This window comes from Hipposideros armiger, unplaced genomic scaffold (assembly GCF_001890085.2).
Source record: "Hipposideros armiger isolate ML-2016 unplaced genomic scaffold, ASM189008v1 scaffold_416, whole genome shotgun sequence".
NCBI lineage: Eukaryota > Metazoa > Chordata > Mammalia > Chiroptera > Hipposideridae > Hipposideros > Hipposideros armiger.
Window position 1 is genome coordinate 1,330,040 of NW_017731766.1, and position 24,469 is coordinate 1,354,508.

Below are 24,469 nucleotides of genomic sequence, written 5' to 3' on the forward strand. Positions count from 1 at the left end.
CCAAAAAAACCTTAATTTTTCTTTTTTAATGAGTGGAGAAAACAATGAGAAAACCAGATTGACTTGTTAGTACTACATTTTTAAGGCATTTTATATTTGACGGCGTTGTACTTTTAATAATAAAACTGAAGTTTTTTAGTGGCAATACTGATTTTTTAAAACAAGATAATCCATATTGATTACTTAATGAAAAAAAATTAAAAAATGCTAGAAAAATTTCATTTGAAGCAACATTACAGATAATTGAGCATTTGGCTCAAGTGTGAAAACTTTCCATAATCTTAATTGTATAGGTAATGGAATTACTTAATTGACCCATACTCAGGATTAACAAAAGGTTCTGGCTGAGAGTTTTAGAACATTTTTATATACCTGACTAGGATTTTACAACACCAGAAGAAGAGGTAGGCAGTCTTGCTTCGGTGAGTTTAATGCAAATCCTAATTACACTAAGTAATTAAAAGCTTTGACTGCATTCTAAAATTGTCGTTTTGGAAAAGTCTTTATCATGAAGTTATACATGTGATCATATCTGAAAAAGTCTGCTCAGGACTGTTCCAGCAGGGAGTTCTAAAGATTCCAGGTCCTTCTGCCGCACCCCGCTTTCTGGAGCTCTAGGGCTTAGGCTTGAGTCCAACCTGTTCTTTCGATGTTTCATACCAGCAGTACCTTTCAGGCTCACTTCAAGAACCAGGTAACTCCCAACCATGGTGGAGTGTATAAGCAAGATTTTTAATGAAGCTTTAGAATTCCTTATTTGTATAGAGTAATGGAAATGATCAAGAAGTAATATAGAGGCAAAAGAATTGAGCGAGGATCAGGTTTTAAGTATCTTTCTCATGACAAATTTTCAAGTGTTTTGTTGTAAACCTGATTTTCATTAAAAAAAATGAAACTTGGTAGTATTTAAAATCTAGATACATACCATGTTGCTATTACACTTTCATTGCTTTAGTTGCTTAATATTTAAGCTTTGCTTCATGCTACCTTTGTCTGTATTTCAAATCTTCAGAAGCCTATTTCATTTTGTAGACTTGAATGACAAAAATTGTTTCTCATTTAAAGTATGCTGAGACAAATGTTAAAGAATGTTGTGTAACATTATCCAATAAAGTCTTGATTTTTTTAAAATTTAGTTATTTAAAAACTGTTTACTTTTTAGGAGTTAGGTTTTAAAGGTTATTATTCTTTTAACTTAAAATTCAACCACTAGCTGTCCTTTAGGGAAGCTGTTTTAAGTAGCATTGTTTCCTTAGGAGAACAACCTGTTCGTTTTAATCTCTGGAAGATTTTATATGGGACCTTTTTATGACCAAGGATAGAGGACGGATGAATCACTAGGACCCTGTGCACAAACATTACTGTTTTCTGATGGGAAACAGCGTACCCTTCAGAGGTAGCTGTAATTAAACAAACATTTACTGGTGGTTTTTTTATTTGTTTCAGTTTTAAGGATTCCTGCCCTTACGCATAAATGGTTGCTTCCTTAAAAGCCCAGCACATCCAATGTGCAAGTGAAGTCAAGTGTTTGAACAGAAACACTCAGTTGTTAGGAAAAAATTAATCTCTTAAAACCTACCACAGTTGAGATTTTTCAGGACTGACCCAGAAAGTTAGGTGAGTGTACTCTTTTTTCCCCCCACTTTTGTAAACCAATCCTTTATAAGGCAGCCTGTTATTCCAGAGTATATATGTGGAGTCCTTAATCACAAACCTTCTCCCATTTCAGCTTATCTAAATGAGTGTAAAAACGAGGTCACTGGAATCTGGCTCTGTTAATATCTTTTTTTCCTCAAGTTTCCTACTAATGATAAAGGAACTAGAGAACCAGGGAAGGTACACAAGCCCCATGCTCATTCTCTGCAAGGCTTACACGAGACCCCCTTCCCCAGTACCATCCCTGATCGTGTTATGTACACCTGTCACTATGTTTATAGACGATGACTCCTACAAAATACAGGGAACGAGTGATGAAAGCCATGGAGATAAAGAAATGGAACAAGTTCAGATTCATGGCCTGTAGTCACGCGTGGACTATGTACTAGTACCTCCCTGGGTATGTCACTACATACACACTGGAGATAAAAGTAAGCTGTCTGCCTGCTTTTATACCCGATAGCTCATTTATCCTCTTTTTAAGTAATCCTGCTGCCATCAGTACTCTGAATAGAGCATACTGTGTTTCTTAAGCACACTTCTCTCTAGTGATGAATATCCTGCCAAATCTTTGCTTACTCACAATGAAATTTCATGGCCTAACAACTCCTTTACTTTGCTATCAAGGAGGTAATGAACCTGGGAGGAAAGAGAATACAACGCAAGGATATGGTGCCAGAGGAAGAAAGAGCTGGCCGAACACTGGCTAGGTCACTGTCCTTAAGAATTAAGACTAAGGCCAGCCGAGTGGCGCGATGGTTAAGAGCTGGCTTGGGACGCCAGAGGGCCCCGGTTCGGATCCCACATATGAGGGCCAGTGACACTGCCCTCCACAGCTAAGATGCTGAACAACAGCTCAACCTGGAGCTGGGCTGCCGTGAATCGCCGGCGTCGGCGTCGGCGTAGGCTGCAGCCCCTGTGGCAGTGGGTTGCCATGGGCTACCGTGTGTAGCCAGCAGGCAGCGTGAGGGGCCAGCAGCCGCAGTGAGCGGCCGTCCAGAAGCCGGCGACTGATCTGCCTTGCCCGGGAAGAGCGCAATGATGGTGCCAACTTGGGCCTGTGAAGCAACGTCCTCCACAACTAGACTGAAGAACAAAAGGACAACAACTTGTCTGTTCCCCTTCCCCCAATCCCCATGGCTGTTCCCATCCCCCAATTCCCCAATTAAAAAAAATCTTTAAAAAAGAAAAAAAAGAATTTAAGACTACTTCAGAGTTAGCCCCTTTCATCATTCCCTCATGAGGCCTGCTGAGTAGAAGCAGCCTTCTAAGGTAAATGAAAGTGAGCTGGTGATATATTAAGAGGAAGATGCTTCTATGCAAATAACTGCACTAGTCTAGGAGGCGTGGATTCTGATCTTAGCTTTCAGTGACCGCCTTGACAGAAGACTCGTGCAGTGGCAGCATGGCCAAAATGGGGTGTGGAAAAGGAGTGTCTCACTCAGTCGGCCTTTCAGGTCCTAAGTAGCCAAGGCCCAAAACTCAGGAGACGTCAGAGACTTTTCCTTGAGTGAAATGTTCTATAGTCTTGTTTCTGAATTCTGCTAAGCTCAGTGCCTACCTCTTGCAGATCCTGAGTAGAAGCTCAATCCTGTGATCTAGAGAAGGTAAGTCGTATCAGCAATATGAAGAGGTACAGAGTGGGAGCCTGATGTGTCCCAAACCCAGAAAAGCACCAGGGCGTCAGAAAGACAAGCAGCCTTACAGAAGACAGTGACGGGGTGACCCTTCACATGTTTCAATGTAGCTGTCTTAACTCATGTAGAAAAATGAGGCAGGCTGGGCAAGCTTTTGCAGCACAAGCTGAAGCTACAACTCCTGGCCTCCGATGCAAACTCCGACAATGGTGTGTCGCACAGCATATGCTATTTTGGGGCTGTCAAATCACCCAACAAAAGTCTTGTGTACTTGAGACCAAGTACCACAGAAAGCCCACCAAAGCTTACATCCTTTCAAATGCTCACAGTTCTCCCCACCCCGCTTCCCATGCCTGGCCTCCCCGAGGACGTCTGTCTTTACTTTGCTCAAAGACTTGCTCAGGCAGCATGAGGCGGCTGCCTGGGCAGTCCAGGTGGGGTGTCTGACGGAGGTATCAGTCTGGCACAGAACCCCACAGAGGGACAATGTGGTTACAGTATCTTCAGATCTAGCACCTCCCATCTGGGGAGCTTTTGGGGTGGTTCCTTCACAGCTGTCACCACGCCTGATGGCTTAGGAGCCCGAGTGCCCGGTATTGCCCATCTCGTAGGCTTATTTTTCAGCAAGCCAGAAACTAATAGATGGGGCTGAGTCACGGCCACAAGTTGTTAGCTGTGGGCTTCCCAAGTTTCCCCTTGAGTTAAAGGAAAAAGAAGGTAGGGAGTCCTATTTCTAGTTCCAGCTGACAGAACTTAACTCCTGTATGACGGAGTTAGTTGGAGTTACTTATTCCTACCTGGCAGACCTCAGAGGGTTGTTGGAAAGTCAGGAGAAAATTGAGTATTTCTATTGTAGAATTTTTCAAACATTTGTAAAGGCAAACTAGGATAACAAACCATAAGTACCCATGCCTAGCTTCAAAAATTACCAACTCACAGCCAGGAAGATTGACATTTTTGATGCTTTGAAATTTGAGGGCATCCTCATTAGTTTTCGTAAACTAATTTTATCATCAGTTTCTTTGACTGCCCTTGAAGGGTTTCCAGCAGTCGCCCTCTGGTTATTTTAGCCCTACCTCTTGCGGCTGGAAGCAAATAGTGCATTTCTCAGTCTCAGGAGCGTTGATGGACTCGGTCTAGTGTGGGCTCAGGGCAACTTTCCATACAAGACAAGTAAGTGACTGGAAATGATCACCTCCTTTCTCTGTATTGCTTTTAATTGTGCAGTTCCCTGAAGGAACCGATTCTCCAGCCACTTCTGGCAGAATACGCACACACTTCCTGTTTAAAAGGAAATCTAGGTGATGGGACGACTAAGCTGGTTACTATTACAGGGCAGGACGGCAGGCTGAAAAGGACATAAACATCTCATGGAACTGCCTCCAGGAAGTTTTACTAGGGTGTGTGTGGGTGTATCTAGCACATAATACACACCAACAGGAGGATTACAGAAAGAGTTCAGTGTCTTAAGAGACAATGGAGGGATGAGCTAGGAGGTGAAATGCAGGATGCAAGGGGGAAAGTGATCACAGAGCAACATGCACCGCAGCCAGGCTGGCAGCCACCATCGAGGCTGAGCCCCAGCAGCTCCAGGCCTTCCCTTGAAGCCGAGGCCAAGTTTAAGGGAAAGTGCAGATAAGAGGACAAGTCACTGATCTCTCCAGTCCTGTGTATCGCAAATTTGCACTCTGGTCTTGGAGGGTTTTTGGACCCTTCCCTTTAAAGATCTTGCTCAAGATTAAAGTAGCTATTAACTCGCACAGCTGTTCCCATCCTCCTTGGTCTCCTATTGTAGCCTTCCCTTTGACATTCCAAGTTCTGCTAAGCTCTTAGGATCAGACAATCCTTCAAATTCATCTTCCAGTCAGGTTTACAGATAACACCTGCTGCCAGCTCCCCAGCCCACGACAGTCTAATCAGACAGTAAAATGCCTCCCAAAAGTCCATGTCTGCTCTTAATCAAGATTCCAGCTTGAGAGCTGTGTGAACCGTAATTCAGCAGTGGTCTAGAGGCCAGCTCAGAGACCCGAGGGACAGCAGAAAGCAGTTCCTTACCTTCAGCTACACAAAATATTGTCAGAAATACGACATGTCACTTATGGACTAAACAAACATTTGTGCTTTGACTGTACCTGAGAAATTCTGAAGGTCCAGTGTGGATGGTCTTGACATTTTACTGAAGCTCAAATGTGGGCCCAGGGCTGCAATGTTCAGGTTATTAAGCTAGTAGACTCGCCACTCCCCAGCCTCTACGTCTTGGCATGGTGTGATATTCTCTCTTCCTATAAGCACAATAACTTGTAAAATGATTAAGATACGGCATTTTGGGGGGTGGGATGCGGAGCAAGAGGATAGGAGAAAAACCCAGCTGCAGTGCTTGTGATAGAGGGGAACGTGGAAAGTCCAAGTTCTTAGCAAAAGAGGTTGGATTTTAAGGACAATGGAACCATAGCTTGGATCCATGATGTGAGGAAAAGGAAGTAATCCACAGTGCACTCTACACAGACCACCACCAGCCGGCCATGCATTTGTTGTAGTAACCGTCCCAATTTCTGGGGAAGCCTGCAGGGGCGCCAGCGAATGGAAAAGCTGCTTGTGTACAAGTTGGAAAGGTGGGTAAGACAGTGTGCAAATACATACAGAAAACACAAGGCTCCATGGAAGTGTGATCTGGGAGAAGGTGAAGCTAGAAGACAAGTTAGGGATTTCTGAAAGTCTCAAGACAAATCCTTGCAAATATCCAAGATGCAAAAATGAGAATTTGAAAATCAGAAGACATGCTTACAGGCCAGGTTGAATGTCACCATCTGAGGACATCATTCTACATGGTTACAAAATGTCGTGGATGCAGTTTACTGGATTCATGGTTGAGAAATCCCTAGCTGAGCCCTCCCAAGTGGCTAGAACAGCACACCTATCCAAACAAACACTACTGCAGAGAGTTAACTGGGACCCAGGCTGTAGGGTCCACAGCTGTCGAGGCTGCTCAGGGTAGTGCCCAGCGAAGTCCCAGATCAGTCCACCGGCCCTGACTGGGTGACACCAAACTATGGTCTTTCCCTGCCTCCCACCACAGCACATAAACCTTCCAAGCTGACATTTGAATCACTTGCTGCATCTTAAAATTTTGAGCAAGATGACTAGTTTCTACTTATCTTGAGATAGCAGATAATGGGTAAGTAGTAAAGGAGACATTTTAAAACACAGGACTAAATAAGGCACCGAATCCGAAGACTTGGCTAGTGCTGGTTGTTCACATTGAGACCATCCTTGAGGAATGTCCTTTAATGCCAATTTACTAAGTTTTTAGTAGAGCCGCAGGTGCTGTGATACTACAAATATGAATATGGCCCTTACCTTCTCGAAGCTCATGGTCAAGCTCATGGTTTCATGGAGGCAGATGGGGAATAAATCATAGCATTTAAAAAAAAAAGAAATACATGTTTGTGAGTCTTCAAAAATCTTCTAGAAGGAGATCTAACGTTATTTTGACCCACTGCAGTATCATTGGAATAGAAATACGTGCAATGTCACAGTGTAATTACCTTAACATAAATTCTGGCATCCTTTTTTTGGTGGGAGGAGGAAGGCATCACAGAACTTGAAATCCTACATCTCAGCAACAGCAGGCAAATGCAGGCCACCTTCCTCCCTTACACACCTCCTACTTTTCAACCCTTTTAAGATTTTTCTATTGTCAAACGTGTTCAAAGGTTTGAATCTTTCTTTTCTCCCAGATTTAGGAAGCAGATAAATAACAGTGGTAGATAAAAACTCCTTGGCTTAAGCAACAACCTCACACCTACTTCGATTCCTTCATTTCCCTTCCAGATGCATTACTTGGCCCACTCACTAGAAGCATTTACTGTGGGCTTTACTTGGCATCCTGGAAGATTTCAGGATGGTGGCTGGTGAAGGAGGGGGGATAGGGGAGGAGGCCTAAGAAGCAAAACCTCTACACCCTGCAGCAATGGTGGTGTCTTAGGAAGGCTGTTTCGAGGCAAGCAAGTCTATTTCCTACTCCTTGGAGCTCAGCTAGTCCTTCAGGAATCGCAGCCCCGTCCTTTGCTTAGTCTCATCAGTTGAACTCAAGTCATAATCTGCCAAAGCGCTTCTCAAAATGTAGTCCGAGGTTTCCAGGTGTTCCTAACACCATTTCATTGTAATACTATTTTCACAGGAAGGCTAAGGGGTTATCTGCTTTTTTCACTGTCATTCTGTCCCAAGTGTGCAGGATTTTCCAGCCTATACATGATGTGACAAACAGTACAGAAGCAGATATGAGAAGTTCGCTATCTTCTATCAAGCCACACATTAAATAAAGCAACTTGCAAAAATTTAAGATGATGTCACTCTTATTAACGTGCTCGTTTTGGAAGATACTTTTTTTTTTTTTTACCTTCCCCACCTCTGGAAGATACTTTTTTAAAAATATTTTTATATTAACATGAAATGCATTTATTCTTAAAGGAGTTAAACTAAATATTGAAGAAATTTGTTTTATTAATTTCTGATATGGTAAATATCAATAGATATAATCCACATAAACCAAAATGTTCTTTAAATTCTGAGTGAAAGGGTCCTGAGATCAAAAGGTTTGAGAACTGCTCTAGCAGAACACTGGCTGCACAGGAAGCACTGGACAGCTGGACCCCACGGCTTCCAGCAAGGCTTCTGTATAACTTGTAGGATTTCTCACACCTTTCTAGGAAAACCAGACACCAGATTTACCAGAGAGATAGGAAAGCAAAACTAACCACACTCCCTCGCCCTCTCGTAATATCCATAGACTTCCACTTCAATCTGGGCGACAAGCTTAGCCAATACAGAGTTAATACTGCACCTCATTCCACTATCTACCAAACCAACGCTCTGAGCAGCTTTGAGAACAGATCAAAGAACCAGTACAAGCCTTAACACTGGAGCGGGACCACTGTGTGTCACAGTTATGTGTGCGCTTCGTTTCTGAGCTGATACTTGCATGTCAATGCCTTTGACACTCACCTGAACTATTGAAAGCTTTCGCCAGCATCAAGTAATGACTAGAAAAAACAAAAAACCCAAAAAAACCCCAACTATCCTTGAAATCTCTGGCTTCAAAGAGTAGAAAAGAATATGGTTTAGTTCAGGGATTCACATACCGCCATGCCTGAATGAAGCTATAAGTTGAAATTATTAAGACCGATGCTTGGTCAAAAACATTGATTTCCTAGTTATCTGTGCAAACATGGAGCGGCCCACAGCTTGTGAGCTGGTTCCTGAATTCTAGTAAATGGTAAGTGGTCATCTCTTGATCATCCTCAAGGTGCAACTGAGACTTCGGACATATTTGTAGAAGCCAGTTAACACTCAGTAGCACTGCTTGAAACCAACACTGCTCTCAGAACCAGAGAAACCTGCTTCAGCTGTCGTAATGGGGACAAAATTCACAACCCAGCTCAGACCGTCACAGAAAGCATTTATTACCACAGAGGAAATCAGAAGACGCTGGAGCCCACGCACAGCAGTGTGATCAGGGAGAGGGGACAGCAGGCGCGAACACCATCAATAATGTCTGGGCAGTCTCCGACCGGCAGGCTGGCTGGGTCCAGGCGAGACTGGGTTTGTGTTGGTGAGGTTCAGGGAGGTCAGCCTTAACAAGCAGGCTTCCTCCTGGACAAAACAAAGGCCAGCCAGAACCAGGGGCAGCAACTGCACAGACACCACCTTAAAAAGGAAATCAAATCAGGCTCATTACATCCGGAAGTGCATTTATCCCTGATTGTAAAACAGGAGGGAGAAGGGAGTGCTGGGCTCTGCTGGGTAGCCTGGCTTGGAGATAAGATGTTGTTAAAGGTTACACATTGGCAGGGCCTTGCCCCTTGCTAACAGCAAGCAGCACACACAATTTACTAGCCAGCTTTAAAAGCTACTGTTATCTTTGTTATCTGTTATTATTCGGATTTTGAACAAAATTGATGGAGTAGGAGCCAGTAGAGGAATCCTGTTTGATCTGGAAATTTTCTGTGGAGAGTCCAAAAGGGCGGAGAACCAAGTTCCCAAGATCTTTTAGTTTACCTGCAATGTAAAAGCAAAAACTCCAATAAATGCGAGGAATGAACAGAAGCAGGAAGACCCCAAGTGGGCTTGCCTTACTATCTGATTACAAAATATAGTGTGTCTCTTGGCAGTTAAAGAAACTCCTGCTTTTGAAATTATGAAACCTCAGTCCCCAGGTCCCCATCAGGAGTGCAGTCACTTCAATGCCATCCATCCGAGCCTGAGCTTGTGAAGAGCTTGGCCCTTCTGACACCCACTGAGCGAGCAGGAATCTCTCGAGTGGCTCCCATCACACTGCCAGGAGGAGCCGCTGCTGGAGGGCCAGTACCTGGGTGGAGTGGTCACTCCGAGCCCCTCTCCTTTGCACCATGCATTTTATTCAGTATCTACTATATGAGGTACTGGGATCTCAAGAATAAGTTATTCTCAGTTTCTGAGATGCTCACAGTCTAGTGGGGAGACAGACACAAGACTAAGGGTGCAGCTCTCAGGATGTGCAGGGGGGTGGGGAAGGTGGCATTTCAGGAGACAGTGCTCTGAAGGACAGTGAGCAGTCACAGGATCACAGCATGCCACTGTGTCCTAGAGATGGCAGCAAAGTGAGGGGACAAGCGTTCCATCTGCAGATGGAGCGGGAGAATGGGGGCCTTTTGCAGGCCCTCACTTTGCCTAAGTGGCTGAAGGACCTGCCCGCCACAAGGAGCCCTGAACGTTCAGCTTGGTGTATTCTATGGAGCGGCAGTCATGAACACGTTCTTCCCCCGATGCAGGGAGCACAGCTCTACTCCAGGCCGAGGCCCGTGCCCTGCGGCTGCTCCCAGTCAATGACGGTGCAGAGACAGACCAGGGACGCCATGACCGCTAACTCTGGCTTCCCAAAGGCTCCACTGTAACTTTCTTCGCACTTTTCCCACCCAACTTCCCTCCCAGGGGTCTTATGGCTCTCCCACTCCTCCAGCCCCCACCCCTCCGCCCCGTTTCCCCTGCAGGTTGCTTCTCCCAATAAATTTTCTGCACTTCAAATCCAATCCTGGCTTCTGTTTCTCTCGGGACCCAACCTCACACATACGGAATCATTCTTTGTCTTTCCATTCTCATATCCCTGTCATTATAACTCAACAGTTTCACAATTATCTCCAGAACAGCAGAACAGAGTATGGGAAGTTCTGCTTGCTAAATAAGAAAACGTACATAAAGTACTTGGCAGGCAGCAGACACCTAATGAGGACCCATAATTAAATAGTCTTCACATTAGAGAAGATCCGAGGCTACCTGACTCTAATTAATTCAACCAACGTGTACTAAGTACATATGTGTGGCATTCTGCTGTATGTAGTTGAGATGCAAAAATATACAACATGGTCTTTACACCGAAACAACTTAGATATGATGGGGAAAATAAGACATCCACACAGAAGCCTGTTCATATGCAGCTGAGGCTGAAAATGCTATGAGTCAGTGAGAGGGGAGATCGGGCAGAGTTTGCATTTGAATCGCCACCCAAGAATAGACAGGAGTGCCACCATTTGAGATAGAGGGAGTGGGCAGTGCAGGCAAGATGGTTTGCGCAAATGTACAGACAGGCAGGAGTGAGTGAGGCGTCCAGGGCTGAAAGGCAGGCGGAGGTGCACTGCTCCAGGCTCTCCTGAGCCAGGCCCAGCCATCGATGGTGCTTGTGCCACAGGGAAGGCCCCTGGTTTGAGCAGCTTTCAAGGCTGATAACGCTGTGGTGAAGTGAAGAGTAAATCAGAAGAGGAGATCCTGGAGGTGGTTGTGACTGCAAGTTAGCGCAACATTATGGGAAGAGGCCACTTATTCACTGAGCAACCATTTGAAGGTCTACGATGTTGGGTAAAGCAGCTCTGAAATAAGTGGGGCAGTGGGAACATAAGGGAACACAGCAAAACTTTGTGGTAAGTTTCTGGTGTCTGAAAAATTCACATTTTGCTGTTTAAGATGATGGCAGAGAAGTGCCTTCAGTGGAGATTGTGTTCGTAAGCAGATCACACTCATGAATTTCCCCGCTGCTGTTTAGAGTCAGGTTGGACGTGCAGAGACTAAAGCAGCTACCTTGTACCCAAGATAGGATCATCTGCCACATAAACCTGTCTGCCACACTGTCCACTGGCTGCCAAATTCTGTGCCCCCTACATCTGGGCAGTCATCAGTTAGGTTTCCTTATTTCCACCTGCAGCCAATGTGACACTGTCACTCAGCCTGAAAGTGTCTGTCCCTAAGTGTTAGAATCTCATGTATTACATGAGCTTCCAGGGCAAAGAGAAAAGCCCAAAACTGCCTGTGCTCGGACAAGAATGTTTACAACTACAGATCAATGCTTGTCACTGGATGCAGTTCTGACAAATATGCATTTCTGTGCCTCCAAGCAACAGTACGTCATGATAACCCGAGGAACTCATTCTGCGTAACTGCCTTTTGGACATACTGACTGTGCAGTCAGTTTACCCTGAGAAGAACCAGGAATGCCATTTGTTTTCACCTCCTTAAGATCACTGGGGTTTGATACAGCACATAAAAAAATAAAAGATAAAAATCATAACATAAAAACCATCTGACAAGATACAACATCCATTTATGATTAAAACACTCAATAAAATGGGCACAGAGGGAAAGTACCTCAACGTAATGAGGGCCACAAATGACAAACCATCAACTAATATACTCAATGGTGAAAGACTGAAAGCTTTTCCTTTAAGGTCAGGAACAAGATCTTGCCACTGTTATTCAACATAGTACTGGAAGTCCTAGCCAGAGCAATCAGGCTAATAAAAGGTATAAAAGAAAAGGCATCCAAATTGGGAATGAAAAAGTAAAACTGTCACTATTTGCAGATGACATGATTCTATATATAAAAAACCCTAGGGACACCACCAAAAGGCTGTTAGAAACAATAAATACAGTAAAGTTGCAGGATAAAAAATCAATATACAAAAATCCATTGCATCCCTATATACTAACAATGAAACATCAGGGGGAAAAAAATGAAGAAAACAAACCCATTTTTATAATTGCAATAAAATGGATAAAATACCTAGGAATAAACTTAGCAAAGAAAATGAAGGACCTGTACAATGAAAACTACATGACATTGTTGAAAGAAACTGAAGAAGACACAAAGAAATGGAAAGATATTCTATGTTCATAGATTGGAAGAATTAACATTGTTAAAATGGCCATATCACATAAAGCAATATACAGATTTAATGCAATTGCTATCAAAATTCCAATGACATTTTTCACAGAAATAGAACAAAAAAATCCTCAAATTTATATGGAACCACTAAGGACCCCCAATCGGCAAAGCAATTTTGAAAAAAAAAAAAAAAAGAAAGAACCAAGCCCGAGGCATCACACTCCCTGACTTCAAACTACACTACAAAGCGACAATAATCAAAACAGTATGGTAGTGGCAGAAAAACAAACACATAGACCAATGGAACCAGAATTAAGAAGCCAGAAATAAACCCACACGTATGTGGTCAACTAATTTTTGATGGAGCCAAAAACATGGAAAGCCCTTCAATAAATAGTCCTGGGGAAACTGGAAAGCCATGTTCTGAATGCAGACCAATACGGGAAGGATTTGGGCTCAGAATCTTATAGCTGAGCAGGAGCTCAGGGATTCTGAAAATGTCTCATCAGTTTTCCTTTGAAATTTTTTTTTTAATATTGACCTATCTATGTGAACAAACATACTTAATATTGTGAAATCAAAATAAATTAGATACACAGGTCCTCATAAGGCTGTGCCTGCCATCCAAACCCGATTCCAACTTTTTGTTCCTCAAAATTGCCTAATTATTCAAATTATAATTGATATATATATATTTTTTTCCCCACAAAAGAAACAGTTTATTCAGAAAAAGAAAAAGCAGCAAGACCACCATCACAGTGCAGAAAGCACACCTCCTACACGGAGCTCCTACTGGCAGACCACGTGGAGGCAGAAAAGACCTGATAGACATTTCAATTTATACAAACAAAACACTTTTTTCCTTAATTGTGGTTTCACATAAGTTTTTTTTTTTTTAAACAAAAAAGTTCTATGATTTTAAAAAATGTGAAAATTATCAGATTAGGGCAAAGCCAAATAATAGGGCATCACCAGAACCACAAGTTGCTCAAAAAAAAAAAAGCTCTGAATGTTTTGGGGTGCTCTGTCCGAGACATGTGTTCCCACCTTATCACACTATTGACCACACCCTTAGGTCCTTTCAAACCTTGTATTCCCTGGCTTTTGTGGCCACGAGGCTAATCTTCCTAGAGAGAAGGACAAAAGGAAACAAACATTCCAGATGCTGACCCCTTTTATCAAATCTGAAGCCACTCTGATCGTCCTGTGATCAGCAAGGACTATGGCACTAGGACTGATGTCCCCTGGGTCTCCACTCCTGTTCTGATATTTATAAATGACAGGCTAGGAAGAAAGGAGCAAGTATGTTCTACCCATTCATAATTCCAATCAGGATCTTTTCCCCCAAAGAAGGGGGTGCATAGTTCTTTTAACAAAAAGCAAGTTACAGAGAGAAAAGAAAAAGCAAGTCAAAGATTAATGAAAAAACCTAAATCAAAGCTAACTTTGTTAAATAATCACATAACTTAGTAAATGCCAATGACAAACTGTATTGAGCAAATTTTTAAATCTGTAACTGCCAGTCCTCCGGCAGAAACCATCATTCCCAGAGAAACTAGCACCAAAAATCGTGCGGTCCGCTACAAAAAGCTTGCTCACCTTCTAAAGAAGACATTTTACACTCAGAGTGACTACCCTCCAAGGACCTCATATCCCACGTGAACCAGTCATGTCATCTGTAACAAGGAGGGACGAATGCCAGAAAGCTCCTTTGGGGCGGAGGTTCCACCAGCCCCACATAGAGATTGCTCTCCGTTAGGCTCTCCTATGGTGGGAACCTCTCCTGAGGTTCATCAAGAAAACAAAGTCTAGCCATTCAAACTATCAATGTGTAACAACAAACTGACACATTATTCAGCAAGCAACTTAAGTTGTTCAAGTCTGATGGGAGGAGATTTCATACAGAAGCAACTGAAGGAATGAGTTCAACTTGAATATTTCATGTGAACGGAACAATATAAGTAAATCCGAAAACCATGGAGACAGGAAACTGTGCCTCAGAATGCTTTTTTTTTTTTTTTTCTAAAAGAAAGCACCATTATTAAAATAGGTGAGAAAATGCTCTTTTCCCTCTTTGAAGAAAGAGTACCTCCCAAAATAATTTTTCTGCTCAAACATGGGGTCAACTTTAATTAAATCAGGGAAAGAGCCTTTTTGGGAAAAACTGGGGGAAGGCCCCAGAAGTCTGGAGCAGCTCTCTTGGAGTCTGACCCCACCCAGCAGGGCTCTGGATGTCCAGGTTAATGACCTCTCCTCAATCAACTCTGCTATCAGGGTGAGCCTCTGGGAAATTGGCTCTCGTTCTCTGCATACCGATGCCTAAAGGTCATAAATGGCCAGGCCTAATTTACTGTAAATTATTTTTCCCTTAGGCTCACGCAATAGCAATATATTAAATGCAATTCACATGATAGAAAATGCTCATAAGGAAGAACATATAGCAGATCTAGAGCAGGCAACTATCAGACAAGCTCTCAGCGGAATACGCTGGACAGGTTTCTGTCCAGGAACCTTCATGCCCCTTAGTCAAGCAGGCTGTTTGCAAAAGGGGCTCTCTGATTCCAGCTATAAAATGCTTTGGCAAATAAGTAACTAAAACACAGATAAAAAACCCATCTGCCCTACCATCCACCTACAGTCTTTTCCCCCTCACTATTTACTCCTAATTCCTGGCCTCTCATGTCTTCTCAAACACTAAAGCATCTTCAAAACAACAATTTCCTTGCTTCTGACATGGTATCGGCTTGTAGTGACGGCATCCTAATGCACTGAAAACCTTATTTCCTCAATGAAGAAACTCAACTGTTTTTATGAAATTCATGATCTAAGAGGTTGGGGGTATCCCTGGCTGGGAGGTGGAACTGTGTTTGAATTCTTGAAGGCAGGGAAATTTCCAAGAAAAATAAAACGGAAGTTTACTGTTTGAAAAGCCTGGTACCCTCTGTATATAACAGTTCCTTCTGGAGAGGAAACACTAAGGGCTCAGGAGCCGCCACAACAAACGAAGGGCTCAGAAGCCGTTTCCAACTGTTGTGTTCTCTCCGAGTGAATAAAAATACTGATGCTCCGCCCACCCCAGCTGGGGGTCAGCAGGAAGCAGGGGAGCAGACTTACCCAACATCTCTTCCTTTAGTTTTTCATTGCGTTCTTCAATTTGCTTAGGCAATCTCTGAGGGAGAAAGAGGAAAAACAAGGGTCTGTCAAAAACCCCTCAGCTTTATTGTGCATTTGAGAAACATTAAAAACGTAATGTGAAAGTGAGGTCAGGTTAAGTACAGATACGCGATAGTAAAGAAAAAAACATATTTGTTTGTGGGTGAGCTACATAGAATTAGGAGTTTTGTCTGGTTCACTGCTCTACTCCCAGTTCTTGGCAACAGAGGTCCACAGAGGACCTCAATAAAAATTTGGTGAATAAATATATACACAAAAGAATGTCTGAAAGGATACCTACCAGATGTTTACAGTGGTCTATAGGTGGTAGGATTATGGGTGATATTTATGTTTTTAATCTTTTTGCTCATTTATATTTTGAACTTCTTTATATAACTTAATTTACTGAGAAAGGGTCAGATCACGACTGGATGTTCATCATCTAGCTCAGTGTTTTTCAGCCTTGGCACTGCTGACACTTTGGACTATGGAATTTGGTTTTGGGGGCTGTCCTGTGCACTATAGGATGTTTAGAGCAGCCCTGGCCTCTACCCCCAGATGCCAGTAGTACCCTCCCAGTCCTGACAATGTCACCAGACATGCCAAATGTCCCACGGAACCAAATCATCTCCGGCTGAGAACCACTAATCTAGATTCGAGTCTCCTATGGCCGCTTTTAGTTCTGTAATTGGCCCCAAGTATTCTGGAATTCCAGTAATAACTCTACTATAATATTTCAAAATAAATAAATTTTTTTTTTTTTTTTTTTTTTTTAGCTGAGCCATCCTGCTACCTGTTGGCAGCTCAGCGGCTGCTCAGCTCGGGCTGGACTCGAACCGCTGTTGCTCAGAGCTCAAACTCTTGAGTGAGCTCTTAACCAACTGAGCCACTCGGCCAGCCCTATAAATAAATTCTTTATGCATGTAACAACCAGAATAAAAGGCTCCCTCTCATAGAAGGCTTAAAACTAATTTGACAAGGATGAAAGCTACCAAAAATTTAGCTAAGATTTTTAAGTATTGCCTTTCCACATGTCAAATTTAGTTAATCTCACCACCATTCAGAGATACGTTAAAAGTCAGATAAATGCTTAAAACTGGTTTCAAATTGCTTATGTATTATAATTATCCAAAGCAGGCTGCCTCCCATTACTCCATTTCTAGATAAATAAAAGATCTGTTATTATTGAAGGAATCCACCTCAAGTATGTGTAAAAACAAAGCAAAACCAAACCCAAACCACCTAAGATATTAAGGATGAAAAGATCAGTCAACATTTCATGGGTCTGCTCGGTGGAATGATGGTCCCATGAAACAAGTGGGAAATCCTGTGGAACAGGAGCCAGACAGGAAGTAGCAACAATGACAGGAATAGGCAGAAGGGGACAGCGAGAGGTACGGCTGGGAGTGGAACTGCAAAGCTCCAGCTGAATGCTGACGTGCAATTCAAGAACCCGTTATGCCCCCATCTTCCAATTTTCAAGAGGAGTCTGACTTACATTTTATCTAGTAAAATCTTCCCGTTTTTAAATGTTGACAAGTGGCCTTAATTTAAAAACAAAACCAAAAGTTCGCTTAAATAAAACCTGTCTGTAGCTTTCTGCATCCTGTCTGCCAGCCTGTAATCTCTCTGCTGCATAAAGGGGTTCATGACAGGCCCTCCACCCTAAGGGCTCTCTGAGAAGTCTGGCACTGAAGACGCCTGTGTAGGTAAAGCCAGTGTTTCTCACGCTTATCTGAACAGCCGTCATTTGGGGGCAACAGGATATGCGCATCCAATTTGGTAGTACATCTTTTAGAGTGTATGTTGCTCTGTGCATGCTGGACAATCACGGAGTGCTGCTCAAGGTCAACGTACACATCTGGAGTTATTTCCAAACGGGGGAAAGAAAACCAGTAACATTTAGCCAATTTACAACTGACATAAAAATATTATCATGTTTAGAAGCAAAAGGATTTGCAGTGCCAGGGACAAGAATAAAAGTCATTTTCAGAAAGATCAGAAGGTTAGTTTAGGGTATATTCAATGGGAAATGTGTTGGGCATATGACATAAATAGAAACGTGGTGCCTGAACAAGAAAAAGGATGGACCTGTAACACTGAGACTCACTTTGGTGAGGTTGTACAACTACAACGGACAAGATTTTCCTAGTTGAACAATGAAATAAAGCTCTTGTCAGCCCTAGAGATTAAAGGTTTATACAGATAACACTCTGAGAATGGAGATGAAATGGTACATGGTCACAGTGGGGTTGTGGCCACCATGCACAGTTCTCTCGCCCACATGTTTTGGTAAGCCCCTCAAAAGCATAGAAATGGAATGTGGTTGTGTCCCATAGGATTATTTAAGATTCATTGAGTAGCAACACAAGGAACAGAAAGAAAAAAATTGGTTTACCATACAAGCTTCTCTTGCGTGCTGTATTGATGGGTCTTTTTCTATTATGGATTTATAGTCTTCCAGGGCTTCATCTAGCTTGTCAGTTTTCTCGTACAACTCTGCTCTCCTCAATATGGCCCTGATATAGTCAGGGTTTAACTGAATGGCTGTAAATAGAGAAGAAATCATTGTTACCAAGAAGAAAAAGAGCCTACACAGCCTAAACTATATCAAGTTTCTTTATTAACCGTCCTCTAGGTTCTAAAAGGAAGAGTTATTTGTCAAAGCCTATACCTGAGGGTTGACAAACTTTTTCTGTAAAGGGCAAGACTGTAAAGATTTCATGCTTTGCAGGACAGACCGCCTGTCACAACTACTCAACTCTGCTATCGCAGCACCAAAACACCCACAGATAATGCCTCAACAAACAAGAATGGCTGTGCTCCAATCGACCTTTATTTATGGATGCTGAAATCGGAATTTCACATAATTTTCTTGTGCCACTAAATATTATTTCTCTTCTGATTTTATTTCCAACCATTGAAAAATGTAAAAACTATTCTTAAGCTCACAGGCTGTCCAAAAGCAGGTGGTAGGCTGGGTTCGGTTTGTGGCTTGTAGCTTCTCAAACCCTGGTCTACACCCCGAGCCCTGGTTTCCACCGCCTAGTCCTTCACCCAGTTCAGAATAAGCCAGAACACAGAGCTCAAGTGCAGAGTGTAAAAGTGAGAGAACCGGAAGGTACAAAGTACAGAGCTGAGGTTAAACAGTTTGGTGGTAGGCTCTGTTAGCATTCTCTTTTTTTCTACGCATGCGCGCATGTGTGTATACTGGAGAGCAGCGGAGTCTGTTCTGGACCTTAAATACACAGTGCCTACCAGACATCTAAGGAGAGATGTCAACTTTGCAATGGGCTCCAGGCCACAGGGAAGAACTGAGAATATAAAGTGTAGCGTATAGACGGTATTTACAATTACAGAACTGGATGAGATCACACAGGGAGAAAACAGAGGAAAAAAAAGAAGAGGGCCCTACGCAGGACTAAGATCTAGGGACTTCCACGTTGCAAAGGTTGACAGAGAAGCCAGCAAAAGAGAATAAGAAGGACTAACCAACAGAGCAGGGAAGAAATGATTAAACTGTATTAAACATCTCTGGGAGGTCAAGCTGGGTGATGACAGAAGCAACTATGGAATTGGACAAGAAGTTGTTGGTGACCTTCACAAGATGGGTTTCAGTAGCACAGATGAAACAGAAGCAAAATGGGTGTGGGGTGAGGAGAGAATGGGAGAAGGCAAAGGACAGAGCAAGTGCAGACAATCCCTTCAATGAAGAGGGTCAGAGAAATGGCACAGTAATTGCGAGAAGACCGGTTCTGAAGTTTTCTGAGAACCCCATATCCTTTAACATTTCAACTTGATGTGCTGTCAACCTCCCCTTTGCCCAGGACATCATCTTTTTAAAAATACTCCCAATTACAACATCATAATATCATCCACAGGAAACACACTCCAATGACCTCTACTGTATCTTTTAAAAAACAGAACCCCCTAATTTACATTTTAACCCTGATCCTGCCCCCTTCTCAACTGGTGAATAGTTTCTAATGCAAATATGTATTGAAGAGAAGTAACTTTTCCCACAATTACTTTAGAAAAACCTCTAAAATCAACATATTACTCCAACATCTGATTTTCTTTCCCAATCCATATAAAGAAAACGAACTTAACCTTTATTTATGCCAAGGCTGAAAACCCGAAGGTTAGAAGCATCCAATATTGTTCCACATGACTAGCAGCAATGAGCTCCAACATGACCCCAGAAATAAGCTGTTAAGAGGGTGTGTGTGCTGGTGTGTGTGGGGGTCCTTAACACAAATACACCATCTAGTGTCAGGGTACTCTGCCTATGGGTACAATGCATGTGGCCCCTAACAACTATGGATAAACATACAAATATTGGTTTAACAAAATCCAAACACAAATCTGGGAAACACTTTCCTCCCCGTCCTCTCGTTCTCTGACAAGGCTCCTATACGTAGGGCTCCACCTGGATAGGAACTCTGTTTCCTAGTGTATTCCCTGCTAAACAAGCTTGCAAGGCACTTTCTCATCCTTTAGTCAGAGAGAAAGGAGCTCTGAAAATCAGCAGCTTGTTCCTAATTTAAACTCTTCAAACCCATACATCCCACACAGATTATGGTTAAACATCTTCCAAATGAAACAGTACATTCAGAATAAGTTCCAGCCTAAGATAGTAATAGATGAGAAATAGTTTGCTTGATTTCTAATGTAGTAACAGTTTCATTCAGATACTATAAAAAAATACCAAGTATCAAAGAAAAGAATGCCCCAGTAGAGAGGGTGAAAATTAATGTAAAGAAAAACCAAGAAAAGGGAATTCATGCTTAGTATGCAAGTTGAACTAGATAACATATAAGGTTCTTTGTAACCATATGATTCTCAGAGAAATTATTATCCAAAGAAAAACTGGAAAAAAAACCCACAAATTACTAAAAAGTAATAGTTAGAAAAACTCATGAGAGTGGTACGACGCAAAGAAAAGTGACTATGTGTGTTCTCCACACCAAGCTGGCTGAAGAGGCAAGGCAACTGTCTGGCCTATCAAGAAATTTTTGGAAAAAAACCCGGCACACAAAAGGAACAAAACAATAGTGATCTTAAGTCTGGGGGTATTTCTATAAGTTAGTGAGGTGAAAAGACCCTAATGGAAGCAATAAGATAAGAGCAAAGACTGGATTCAGTGTGTGGAACCTGAAAGAGTAATTAAAGTAATGGCAAGAAGGTTTGGAAGAATTACTACATCTGAAGGGAGTATCAATTCCCTACCAGAAACTGCCCCTCACCACCCCCTCGTCCCAAAAACACAGGTCCAGATGCCCAATAGCATCTAAGACTTTCAATTTCAAACCCACAGGAAAGTAATTTGGACACTACAGAAGTAAATTCTACTCCACAAGATTCTGCTGCCAAGGCAGCTTTGACTTTTTGTTCACATATTTACTAACACAGGATAAGCTGACTGAACGGCCCATTCAAAAGCACACTTGCACTAAGATGACCACAATACAATACCTCTAAGAAGGCTGAACCATAGGCTGCTTCTTTGAAGGCCTCAGATAGGGTACACATGTACAAGTACACACTTGGCTGAGAGCCTGTCCATCTAGCTGAGGTGATGCTCTTGTATGTTAACATGTAACAAGACCAAAAAGTTGTACCTTTGCTGCAATCACGGATGGCCAGCTCTTTCTTGTCCTAAAAGGAAATATAACATTAATATGTGTTACCCTATTTCTATCTTAACGGCCCGAAGGCTCAACGACATAAACTGATCATGAATAATTGCTTATGGAGATACATAATGTTCTTCAAAGGGATCCCAAACATGCAAGTTACTTCCAAGCTAAAACTCAAAATATGGTGACAGCTATGACTTGAAAGTCTGCCAACAAATTAGTCAAGTCGATCTTTCCTAAAGTGTCTTTAAAGACTGTTCTCATTGACCTATTACATTTGCAATCACTTTACGTTAGAATGCTGACACTGAGAAAACTCTGTGATCAGTAAGCAGGGCAAAGGACTGACATCTGAGTAACTGAATCACCAGCCCTCCTCTTTGGCTAGTCATTACACTATCATACCCAATGTAGTATCTTCCAGAAAGGATACAGATGGTCCATCTACAGACACACCATGTGGCTTGTCATGTCGTCTCAGTTATAAACCTTAATTTATCCACTGATGAAACCAAATTACAAAACAATTCACCAAATATGATATCTAGCTGACTTGCTGAATCTAGAAGCATGGCACAGTGGAAAGAACACTGGATGGCAGAAGAACTAGCTTCTAGTTCCAGCTCCAACACTAACCCGCTATTTAATTCTTTAAGGTCTAAAATGTGTATTTTCCCCAAATTAGAAGTTTTCTACAATATTACAGAAATGTTAGTTCAAATAAATGTTCAACATTGCCATTAATGGCTAATGTATAGCGAATGCTAAATATTTCGCAGAATACTTTAGAGCAATGTCTACCAAAATGAATTTTATTACTCAGTCAGAAACGGTTCCAGGATGGGGAACGAATGCTGAACAGGCACAGGTGTCCTTCTGGGGTCATGAAAACGTTCTGGAGCCAGGCGGTGATGGATGCCTAACACTGATGAATGTATTCAGTGGCACTGAATTCTATGCTTTAAAATGGTTAACACGGTCAATTTCATGTCATGTGTATTTTGCCCACAATAAACACAAAGGGGTTCCAGAGCCGTCTAGGAAACACTAACTATATTGTATCTCTTATAACTACATTATATATCTAGTGTTCAACATAGCAATTCACATATTAAAAGCTCCAAGAAGTCCTGCAGCGAGGAAACCTGTGTGACTTCATATAAGTCAGTATTTCCCCAACTCATCAGATGGAAGACAATTTCACGTTTTAAAGTTACTGAAATAGGGATGCACCTTTACCGCTTACGTGTGTATGTGTTGTGGTGATACTCTTGTGCCCCTAAGAAACTATTATTAAGTTGCAGTGCATCTCAGCTATAACTGGCCTCTACGGATTAAGGCATTAAGGCATTTTACTGCAGAATCCTTTGTCTGAGGCTCAGAATCTACTGACACCCCAGGGGACCCAGGCGTTGCCTGCTGCTTAGTGGCAGTCTCCAAAGGGGTAGGGTGTGTGGGGGGAAAAACCCCAGAACTTATTTCCCATCTTTTCATAACTTACTGAAGTCTGACCCTAGTTTGCCTTTTCTCTCTCGATGCGAAATATGAAGCCTGGCCAGGGGCACTCAGTCAGGGATTCTGAGCCTGCAAATGTGCCTTTCAGAAATTCTTCTTAAAGCACTTAACCCATCACCTCCTTGAAAAATTCGGAACACTGTCCTTAAATTGTTTCAGTGCACTCATCCTGGAAGTTTTCAAGTCTCTACTTTTAGAATCTTCTTAAATATTAAGAGTACAACTTAAAAGAACAAAACAAACAACCCATCCCACTAGCAAACCTATTCTTTGTAAAGGGAACAGTCATAGAGCAACTCTCCTTTGCATTCTCCTCACACATCGCCCTAACTCAAGAGCTAGCCGGTTACGCTAGCCCAACCCTAGCAGTGTCAATAACTAGGAAACTATGGAGCCAGGAGCCAGATGGGTACGGTGCATCTTCTCTGACACTGAAGGTGCCCTTGATTCTATTTCACAATGACAGTTTCCAGTATGAGAACGTGGCAAGATGTCTCCGAGAAGCAAAAACTAAAGATCAGAATTTTCCAAGCTAAGTGTAAAAACTGTTAGGTGTGAATTCTGACTGATGGTAGAATGCATGTATATTAATGAACACTGCTTTAGATAAACTTAGCTGTTTTATTTCCCCTAATACAAAATGTGCTTGCATACTCTAGAATTATTTCTTCTTCTATGTCACATGAATCACTCTAGAAAATACTTCACTTTGGAGACTGAATCCAATAAAACATACAAGTTCAGGGTTTTTAAAAAACAAAACAAGAAAATCCGAATCCTTTCTGCATGTCCAACCATTCAAGCACCAACCCCACCTCCCCACTCCCCACTGGTCATCTAAAGTGACTTTGATAGAGGCACTAGAGAATTTCAGGCAACATGAGGGAAAGTGATGTAGATACCTGATCTAAACAAACCAACAGAAACCCACTTCACCCAACCTAGAGCCTGTTGTGTGACTGCGTAAAGGTATGTTAAATAACCAACCCTTTGCGCCTTGGACATAAGTAGCCGTAGTTAAACAAGAGTATTATTTTTTCAAAACTCATCAATTTAATCCAGCAAAATTTACTAAGTTACTAAATAGGAATCAGACAAATCAACAAGTCCAACTTTTAATACCAACACGGTACAAAACAAACACGATTGCACTCTTCTCTTCTCTACACTCACCCTGCCATGCCAGGTTTTCAATCCTTCGGAAACACAACACGCTTCTGAATTTCCCCCAACACCTGTTTTGCACGTAAGGGCTACTCCCATCCCAGCTTCTGGATGTTTCTCCCCATGCCCATACTTCCAACAGAAAAATCAGAATCTTAGGAATAAGCTTTGTCAAGTCCAGAGTTTTAATCAGTGTGTCCCTTTGAGCCTTTAAGATCCCAGGCCAAAAATAAGCCACCACAGCTACCCCAGGACACGCACTGCTTGGATCTTTGCTTCATTACCCGGCCCTCGTTTGGTGGAAACTTTGCCAGCCCTGCTTCCATGAAAGTGGTCACTCAGCCACTTTAATGAGGGATGCTGATGGTAATCTGACTCAAGTTTCTAAAAATATTTTTCTCTCTTGCCTGTGCCCTTTGTATCAGGGAAATACATGCACAGGAAAAGGGAGGCGGCAACCTGAAGGCCCTCTGCTAGTTTGCCGTGAGAAGCTGCCGGACAAGAACACTGCAAGT

At 42.4% G+C, this 24,469-nt stretch overlaps 1 protein-coding gene across 1 annotated transcript in view; it reads right to left on the reverse strand.

The window, feature by feature from the left end:
* Nucleotides 1–8,731: 8,731 nt before the first annotated feature.
* TTC1 (tetratricopeptide repeat domain 1) overlaps nucleotides 8,732–24,469 on the reverse strand; it is a 38,117-nt gene continuing 22,379 nt past the window's right edge. Inside the window, exons 7-10 of the mRNA XM_019664086.1 lie at nucleotides 21,258–21,294; nucleotides 18,035–18,183; nucleotides 15,598–15,652; nucleotides 8,732–9,350 (exon numbers count right to left, since the gene is read on the reverse strand). Of these exons, the coding sequence (XP_019519631.1) occupies nucleotides 9,217–9,350; nucleotides 15,598–15,652; nucleotides 18,035–18,183; nucleotides 21,258–21,294 (375 nt within the window). The 3' untranslated portion in view covers nucleotides 8,732–9,216. The remainder of the gene's footprint in view (nucleotides 9,351–15,597; nucleotides 15,653–18,034; nucleotides 18,184–21,257; nucleotides 21,295–24,469) is intronic.